Here is a 9,840-nt window from a genome sequence, read left to right on the forward strand (position 1 = left end):
GCAATGGTGGGTTCAAGAATTACAGTGAATTCCTCACTAGATGGAGTAGGTATCTCCTGATTTGATGAACTCGACATATCCTTCATAGGAAATATGTCCTCAAAGAAAGTTGCATCATTTGATTCCATAATCGTACCAACATGCATGTCGGATACCTCAGATTTTATTATCAAAAATCTATAGCCGATACTATGAAAAGCATAGCCCAGAAGAATACAATCCACGGTTTTTGGTCCAAGCTTGCGCTTCTTGGGAATTGGTATATTGACTTTCGCCAAACAACCCCAAGTACGTAGGTAAGAGAGTTTCAACCTTTTCCTTTCTCATTCCTCAAATGGAGTCATGGTCTTATGCTTTGTGGGAACTCGGTTTAGGACATGACACGCAGTCATTAGCGCCTCCCCCCATCATTCCTTGGATAGACCCGAAGTGTCTAACATGGTGTTAACCATATCAGTTAGAGTTCAGTTCTTTCTTTCGGCTACCCCATTTGACTAGGGTGAGTAGGGAGGCGTCCTCTCATGGATTATACCATGTTCCGCACAAAACAGATCAAATTCATTGAAAAAATACTCTCCACCACGATCGGACCTAAGCCATTTAATTTTTCGATCAAGTTGGTTCTCTGCCTCAGCTTTATAGTTTTTAAAGACAGTCAAAGCCTCATCTTTTGATTTCAGAAGATACACATAACAATATCTAGTGGAGTCATCAATCAACGTCATGAAGTATCTCTTTCCACCTTTTGTCAACACGCCATTCATCTCACAAAGATCAGAATGTATAAACTCTAGTGGCGCCAAGTCTCTTGCCTCTGCAGTCTTATGGGACTTGCGAGGTTGCTTAGCTTGCACACATACTTGGCACTTGGAGCCTTTGACAATAGAGATTTTCGGAATTAAATTCATATTGGCTAACTGCGTCATGCAACCAAAGTTAATATGACAGAGTCGTGAATGCCAAATATCAGACTCATTATTGTGGCAAATATTATTAATAACTTTAGTGCAAATATCTGACAAAGATAGGCGGAACAAGCCTCCGCACTCATAGCCTTTTCCAACAAATTGTCCACACTTAGAAATTACAACTTTATTGGATTCAAAAACCAACTTAAAACCATCTCGGCATAAACGGGAACCACTAACGAGATTTTTATTGATGGACGACACATGATGAACGTTCTTCAGACGCACAGTCTTCCCCGAAGTAAACTTCAGATCGACCGTACCAACACCTCGAACGATGGCATGTGGCCCGTTCCCCATCAGCACGGGTGAAGTCCCTGTTGCCTGGTAAGAAGAAAACATGGAGGCGTCAGCACAAACATGTACATTGGCACCGGTGTCAATTAACCAATCAGGGGATTAAAATACTGAAAGGATGGTAGGAAAAATACTGTACCCTGATTCTTTCATATCAGTATCACCGATGACAACATTAGCGGACTTGCCGCTCTTCTCATGTTCGCGCTCCTCAAAGCGGTTAGGACACTTCGGAGCCCAGTGATTAGGATCACCGCAGACATGGCAAAGTCCCTTCCCCTTCTTATGAGAATTCTTCTTGAAGTTGGTAGAATGTGATGGCTTGTTCTTTGTATCAAACTTGCCTTTGCCCTGAGTTTTGTTCTTATTGTTTTTGAACTTGTTGGGCTGGGAGTTCTTCTTCTGTACCATGTGGGCACTAGAACCTCCCTCGGCAACTCGAGCATGTGTGTCCTTTGCTCTCGCCTTCTCTTCAACATCAAGAGTACCAATGAGATCCGCAACGGAAAACTCCTGTCTCTTGTGTTTCAGGAAAGTAGCAAAATTGTTCCACGAAGGTGGAAGCTTGGCAATGATGCCTCCGGCAACACACACTTGAAGTACTCAAGTTCTTTTGCGAGCGACTGTATCTCATGAGCCTGCTGTACAACAAGGCGCTCATCAGTCATCTTGTAGTCATAGAATTGCTTCATGACGTACAACTCGCTGCCGGCGTCCGAGGCACCAAACTTGGCCTCGAGCGCAGCCCACATGTCCTTACCGTTGTCAAACGACATATACGAATTCACAATGGAGTCATCAAGAACACTCAGAAGAGCGCCTTTAAAGAGGGTATCGATCTTCTCAAAAGCTTCCAGCTGTGCTGGATTAAGATCGCCCTCAGGCTTGCCCTTGGTGGCATCATAGCAGCCCATGGTCTGAAACCAGTAGACTGCTCTCGTGCGCCACCTCTTATATTGCGCCCCCTTAAAGGCAGGCGGCTTCAGATGCGCAGCAAAACCACTCGGAGTAAATTACGTATAATCAGGTTTTTGGATTGTTGGAAATATGAGCAAATTACTACGAGATTTAATCCGAATAAACAGAAGATAAATCATGACCACAGCAGCAGAGATTAAACTAATCATGCGAACTAGCATAGCAGATGAACATATCACATCTAGGGCACATACTAGAAGCATGAATTCTACCACGATCTCAAACAGGAAGGATAGAATCACATACGGTGCAACGGGTGCAGCACCGCCGGCATTGACGTTGTCGCCCATGTCGTCGAGGACGAGGTTGCCGAGGTCGGGGAAGAAGTCGTCGCTGCCAGCAGTCGCGTGAGAGCGCTCCCCAAAAACCTGATCGCCCCTGGAACGGTTGTGAGAAACCATACGAAGCGGCTGCGGATAGGGTAGATGTCTGCCTGACTATATAGTGCGGGCCGGGTAGGTCGTGGGAGTAAACCCCACGTCCGAGTCGTCACGATTCAAAAGAATCGGAAACAGTTCAGTAATTAACGCGTCCGTTAATTATTAATTAATGACTGGAGGAGCGCGTGCAGGTCTTCTCTTCTCATGCTCATACAAGTGGTAGAAGAGCTCACCTTATAAAGAGGTGCAACTCTCTCTCAACTTTCAAGGTGGGACTAAATTTTAGCCTCACACACTTCACTCACATGTGTGCATGAATGGGCCAAAAGAATTTTAGATTTTTAGTTGGGTTTTATGCCAAAGGCCTACTAGCAAAATTCCAACACACGGTGTCGTCATGGGCAGAGAGAGACGAAGGTGGGGAAGCCTCCACGCACGTAGTGGAATCCCTAGCCATCGTCGTGTTGTAACGACGGCCTTTTCCGTCACGCTTCCGAAAGTCTCCGGGAATTTTGCGAGGGGGCAACGCAACGGGAGACGGGGAAAGGGAGGTCGGATTCCCCGAACATAATCGTGGAGAAGAGAGGAGGAGCTACGCGAACGCGAAAATCGGCCGCGCCCAAATCTTTTCGTCCCCTTGTGGCGTTTTTTCACAGCAGCAAACGTCGCTGTAGTTTTCCTTTTTCTTTTCCGAAACGGAAGCGTCGGTCGCTGTAGCTCGACCAAGGGTATATGTACTGCCGTCCAGACTCGATTTTATTCTTCTTGATTGATTGAAAACGAGTGGAAAGATGGGGTGATAATCGCGAGACGTGGCCGCGGGGCGTTCGTGGCTGTACTTCTTCTCTCGGTGGCCTGCACTGCAGCTGATACGCTACGCTACGTAGCAGCACGTCCTCCTCACCGCTTGACTCGACAGTCCACACACACAGCTCAACCCAAGTGCCGGCCCAGCCCCACCGGCTGCATATACCAAACCGAAACACCCAGCAAAAACAAACCAAATCATTGCACAAAGCAGAGCAAACAATCCGATAAAAAAACCACAATCCGATCTGACGGAAGGGAGAAAGAAAAAGGAGCGCGGGCGCGCACTGGGCACGCACGGCACCGAGCAACAGAGGGAGGGAGAATAAAAGGCGCACGCGTCCCGTCCCACTCAGCTCGCCCGATTTGAATAAGCCCAGCGGCCCAGCGATTGGCCCGCGCCCACGTCGTCGCATCTATCCTCATTCGCCGGAGGCCAGCGATACTAGTTGCGTGCTGCGTGCTGCTTCGGTCGCGCCAAAAGCCAGCGCCCAATATACATATGCGGATTATTGGTCACGACTAGTACTACTGGTTTTCCCCGGCGTCCCCATCTCTTTCGCCCGCCTACCTCCCCTCCCCGGCTCGTGCCATCCCCACGCCCGGAAAGATCTGCCCCGGATAGCGGCGGGGGGCGCTCCCGGCCTGCTGGGACTTCGGCCATGAGCTGCGGCGTGGGGCAGGGCGGGTGGCTGCTGGACTACGGCCTCGTGGAGGAGGAGATCCAGGCCTCCGACTTCATCTACATGGTCGACGACCCGCCGGTCTCCAGGTCAGTCAGCTTCCTTCCCTGTTCGCTTCTCTTTCCGCCGATCTGGAGGTCGGGGTTCTGGATGGTGGGCTGTGTTACTCACTGTCGGCGATCGGTCGAATATTCGGCTGGATGATGAACTTTTGCTTGCAGCGTGATACTGGGCTTCGACGCTCCCAGGAGGGAGGACGCCGCGGCGGCTGCCCAGGACAACTCCGGCGCCAAGAAAAGGTACTGGCTAGTGATGTTCTTCCGCTCTTCCGAATTTGTTGCGAGTTTTGTGATTTGCCTGCTACTTTTGGTGCTCCTGTTTCGATCATTTGGGCCTCTCTGATTAGATTGATTGATGAGAAACATAGGAGTGGTAGTTGAGAGAACGCCGGTCTGTCTTTCCGGCCCCTCTAGAGATAATAGTGGCCACCAAACTTGACTCGCGGAACACTCCAAAAGCACCCGGTTGTTAGATTGCTGAGACAATTTTGAGTCGGTCCAATAGATCAGCTCACAGCTAGATAAGTTACACAAGGCTCAAAACTTTTGAGGCAAGTTTAAATTAGCTGACGACTTGATATGTCCCTTACTAGTTAGACCCAATTCTGGAACCTACAGATGTGGCTATTTTCCCCTGTCTTCACAGCCTGGATTCAGCTTAACCGAAAGTCTGTCAGAATTAGCACGGTTACTGAAAACATCTTAGTCAATGATGACGAATCACTGGTGCTAAATGACATACAGATCACAAATTGTAAGACCAAAGTTTGACGTTATTATTCTGTATATGTATCTGCAGATCCCGTCCAGAGTCGAGCGCGCAGCCCGGCACCAAGGCATGCCGCGAGAAGCTCCGGCGAGACAGGCTCAACGAGAGGTATGTTCCAGAGTTGAGAGTTTCAGTTATATGACTGAAAAAGTGAAAATTACAGTCTCCCACTGCTTCAGTGGTCGACGTGTTACACTAGCAGCCCCACCAAATCTGATCAGCTCTGATCCACCAGGTTCAATGAGCTCTGCGCTGTCTTGGAGCCCGGGAAGCCACCCAAGGCCGACAAGGTCGCCATCCTCAGCGACGCCACCCGCCTCCTGGACCAGCTGCGCGCCGAGGCCCAGAAGCTCAAGGCCTCCAACGAGTCACTCCAGGACTCCATCAAGAGCCTCAAGGTAAACCAGCAACTCGTCGCACTTTGCACCATTCATGGCACAGAAAAGCTCAGTGATCTTACGGTTCGATGTGGCTGTATGTATATAGTCCGAGAAGTCGGAGCTGCGGGACGAGAAGACGCAGCTGAAGGCCGAGAGGGAGAGGCTGGAGCAGATGCTCAAGGGCGTCAGCGCGGCCGCCGCCGCGCCGCGGCAGTTCGTCCCGCACCCGGCCGCCGCGGCCGCGCCGCAGTTCCACCCGGCGGCGGCGTACGCGCACGCCGGCAAGTTCGTCCCGGCGTACGCCGCGGGCTACCCGCCGCCGGCCGCGTTCTGGCAGTGGATACCGCCGACGTCGCTGGACACGTCCAAGGACCCCGCGCACTGGCCGCCGGTCGCGTGATTCATCAGCTCGATGACGCACGCGCGGCGGCGATCGTCGGAGGATATGCGTGTGTTGAAGCTTGCTCGTACCGTAGAAGTTGACCAAAGCGCGCGCCCGGAGATAACGCCGGGTCGCTGATGATTGTGTAGCGGTTGCTATGATTATGCTGTGGATATAATGATCCAGGGCTCGCCTGACGCGGGTTCCTGGTGATCATTGCTCATTGGAGCGGTCTGTGTAACAGCTCTAATGTGATAGCGATGAATATGGTTCATAATTATAGGGTCGATAGATGATGATGCTTATATAGGGAACGATGGAAATTGTGTCCTGCTTTGGATGGCATTAACGCAAATGTAGGAAGAATCATGCACGTGCAAGAAAAAACAAAATGATAATCGAGCTTAACGAAAAAGAGTGCATTGAGTTTTGATAATGCCGCTCTTCTACATTGTAACCCAACTTTATTCAGGCAAGCTTACCGAAGGTGATTATTTACCATCAAATTAGTCCGCCTGGCCCTCAATGGCGCCCTCGGCCATTTGTATGTTCCTCGTTGTTCTTTTGTCGTGACATTTGCAAGCTTAACGGACATGGCTCTCGTTTGCTTGCGTCGTGGTCGGGGATTCCTTGTTGGCTATTCGCATTGAAGTTGGAGTCACTTGCTCGGGGAGAGGCAATAATGTTGACAGTTTGTGGACGGCCTTGGCGGCGTTTCTATCCTCAGTGGCATGTGTGGGTCTTGTAGGTAGCCAGATCGGCCGAAGATGCCCTTTGTGGGCGTGTCTATTTACCATCAAATTAGTCCGCCTGGCCCTCAATAGCGCCCTCGACCATTTGTACGTTCCTCATTGTTTCTTCTACTGTGACATTTGCAAGCTTATCGGCGTGGCTGACATGGCTCTCGTTTGCTTGCGTCGTGGTCGGGGATTCCTTGTTGGCTATTCGCATTGAAGTTGGAGTCACTTGCTCGGGGAGAGGCAATAATGTTGACAGTTTGTGGACGGCCTTGGCGGCGTTTCTATCCTCAGTGGCATGTGTGGGTCTTGTAGGTAGCCAGATCGGCCGAAGATGCCCTTTGTGGGCGTGTCTATTTACCATCAAATTAGTCCGCCTGGCCCTCAATAGCGCCCTCGACCATTTGTACGTTCCTCATTGTTTCTTCTACTGTGACATTTGCAAGCTTATCGGCGTGGCTGACATGGCTCTCGTTTGCTCGTCGTGGTCGGGGATTCCTTGTTGGCTATTCGCACTGAAGTTGGAGTCACTTGCTCGGGGAGAAGTAATAGCGATGACATTTGTGGACGGCCTTGGCAGTGTTTCTATCCTCGATGGCATGCGTGGGTCTTGTAGGTAGCTAGATCGGCCGAAGGTGCCCTTTGTGGGCGTGTCGTAACAATTGTGTTGCGGCCTTGTGGGGATGGCGCCTCTTGTTTTCCTCAGTTTTAGTAGATCATTCTTTCCCTTATGTTTTGGTACCCTCGCGTCAGCAGCATTAGTGAGGTGGTCCTGATGATGGCGTGTTGAAATAAGGTCTCTTCAGCCTCTCCCTATCTCGACGATGTCCGATCCGGCGCTGACTAAGGTCCCATGAGGGTAGGCGTGCCCAGATTTGTTGGCTCTGTTCGCATCTGGATAGTTGTTGTGTAAATCAAAATTGGCTGACTTTTGGTGCGGCAGCTTTGACTTCTTCTTTTGATTTGTTTTGCAACATGATCTAGTTCCTTCAACTCTCTAGACAGATGGTGAAGGATTGCAAGTCTGCACTAGATGGGGTAATGCCCAATAATGCTAGACCTTCAAAGAATTACAAACGTTTTACTTAATTTTCTATATGATGATGGTGTTTGTCAGTGTCCCTTTCCTAAACTGTCGGTTTGGTGCAATTTTCAAGCTCCGGTATGTGGCGTACAATCAAAGAAACAAGACGGCTAGTGTGATTTCGGTCATATTTTTATTTTATTTTTCTGGCTGTTTATGTGTTGTTATCTTTTCATTGTATTAATTGCCATTTTTCCTTAATAAACATCAGTTACAAGATGCCCTTTGGGAGAAAATGTGTCATGTGCATAAAAAAATAGATAGTAACAATTTATAATGATCAAATGTACACAAAAAGGATTCTGCTCCTTTGAATTCTGAATATCATTCATGTTACGGATGGTATGATTTCTAAAAAAAGACCAATAAACGACCGCTGCCAACAAGCAAGAGAAGATGAGGGGTTTCGTGAACAAACTGTTTGTTCTCGCAAAAACAAAGAGAACAAACTGTTTGTTAATGTAATCTAGAATTCTCTATTTTGTTAAAAAGTTTTTCTCATGTAGAAGATCCCCATATATCGGCTTATTTCTTTGATTAATACAGTGAAGAATGCTCTACCAAGTTCAATAGATATTTCAATATACAATGGACAAAAGACACATACAATGCACCATAATACATTAAGGGCGCATGGTTAAACTTTTTATTAATATGATGCTTTGGTTTGCTTAGATTTTTGGATAATTCTGTTGTAACAAAACACTTCCCTTAAACACACCAAAGATTAAATAATTTTGCACCTAAGTACAATTAGGTTTACACCATGACGTATGGGCATATTTAATACTCCCTCCGATTCATAATAAGCGTCGCGGTTCTAGTTCAAATTTAACGAAAACCAGAACACTTATTTATGGATCAGATGGAGTAATAGTAGTTAGGCACATGTTTGCATGCTCAGAATTTAAAAAAATTACGAATCTAAATATTAGAGAAACAAAAAAGTTGGAAATTTTGATTTATTTTATGCGAGAATCTAACAAGTATGAATTTGAATATAATTGAATTAATCAAAATGGATAAATAGATATCAGTGTTATTTAAAATAAAATGTTTAATGACGAATTATGAAAATAAAATATTGTTCTTTTGGACATGTATTAGAACGAGAGTAAATTTATTATTATTTTTTGTGGGATAAAAATAAGTGTGGATATACAACACTTTCGGCAGAGAGTCAAATAGTTGATAAATGAGCTTTCACTGGTCCTTGTAGTCAACTAAGACATAAAATATAAAATTAACTATTAATTATATTGTCAAATATATGTGTTTTGAACTCAAATTTAAATATCTTTTTCCTTCCAGAATTAACATGTTCATTGTTAGTTATCGATAAATTCAAATATTTGTAATTAACTAGCATGTGGTATTTAAAATTCAAATAGCTACTCAAAATTTCATTTATTTTTGTTTTAAATCAATACAAAGTATTTGCGTCTACTTTATTTTTTTATAAGGTATAAAATCTAACAAAATGATATTTAAATATAATTGAGTTTATCATGTTGAACTCACGGATAATATAGTTGTTTGAAAGGGAAAAATTGAAAAGTAAGTTATGCCAAAAAAAAATTTATCGCCAATATTTATGACACTTCATGAATAGAGAACAAACTCCTTAATTTTACACCTCTCATGAAACAAAACAAAAAAATCCGGTACTGCATGCGGTCATGACCCACGTGTCTATGGCCTAAGGGCAACTCCAACCGGCCGCCGCAAATAGATATGGTTGTTGTCCGTTTTTCGTTCGTTTGGGTAGGGCAAATGGGCGCCGTCCGTGTGCTTCTGTATTTGTGTCTACGGTGCACCCAACTAGCCGACTGGCAAATGTGCATATATATATATAAGCAACATTGCACATAGTTTTATTATAACCAAATAAATCATGTAGTACCACAATAATAAATAGTTTACAACCAAATAAAATGTATAGTTTACAAACCAAATAAAATTTAAATTGTCACAAATACATAGAAAAAAAATCTGATACATCTATTGGTTGCCGAGGTGATTCCACATATGCTCAACCAAATAATTTGAGTTGAATGTGAGTTGCCCAATCATGCATTTCATGATGAAATTGAGTGAATTGTGCAAACGTTGCCGGTCCATTCTCAGGCACAACATTTTCACCCTGAAAGTGAAACCCTTGGTCGAAGATTTTGTCCTCACGCTCATCCTCTACGATCATGTTGTGCATGATCACACAAGCAGTCATCACCCCGCAACTTCTTGGTGCTCCAAGTTCTAGCAGTACACGGAATGATGGCCCATCTAGATTGAAGCACACCAAAAGCATGCTCCACA

At 45.9% G+C, this 9,840-nt stretch overlaps 1 protein-coding gene across 1 annotated transcript; it reads left to right on the plus strand.

Moving 5' to 3' along the window:
* Positions 1-3,813: 3,813 nt before the first annotated feature.
* Positions 3,814-5,980, plus strand: LOC125520391 (transcription factor ILR3-like). Its single transcript, XM_048685316.1, has 5 exons — positions 3,814-4,202; positions 4,335-4,412; positions 4,972-5,049; positions 5,177-5,339; positions 5,428-5,980. The coding sequence occupies exons 1-5, from the start codon at positions 4,093-4,095 to the stop codon at positions 5,719-5,721; spliced, it is 723 nt and encodes a 240-aa protein (XP_048541273.1). The 5' UTR covers positions 3,814-4,092; the 3' UTR covers positions 5,722-5,980.
* The last annotated feature ends 3,860 nt before the right edge of the window (positions 5,981-9,840 follow it).

This window comes from Triticum urartu, chromosome 1, assembly GCF_003073215.2.
Source record: "Triticum urartu cultivar G1812 chromosome 1, Tu2.1, whole genome shotgun sequence".
Taxonomy (NCBI): Eukaryota; Viridiplantae; Streptophyta; class Magnoliopsida; order Poales; family Poaceae; genus Triticum; species Triticum urartu.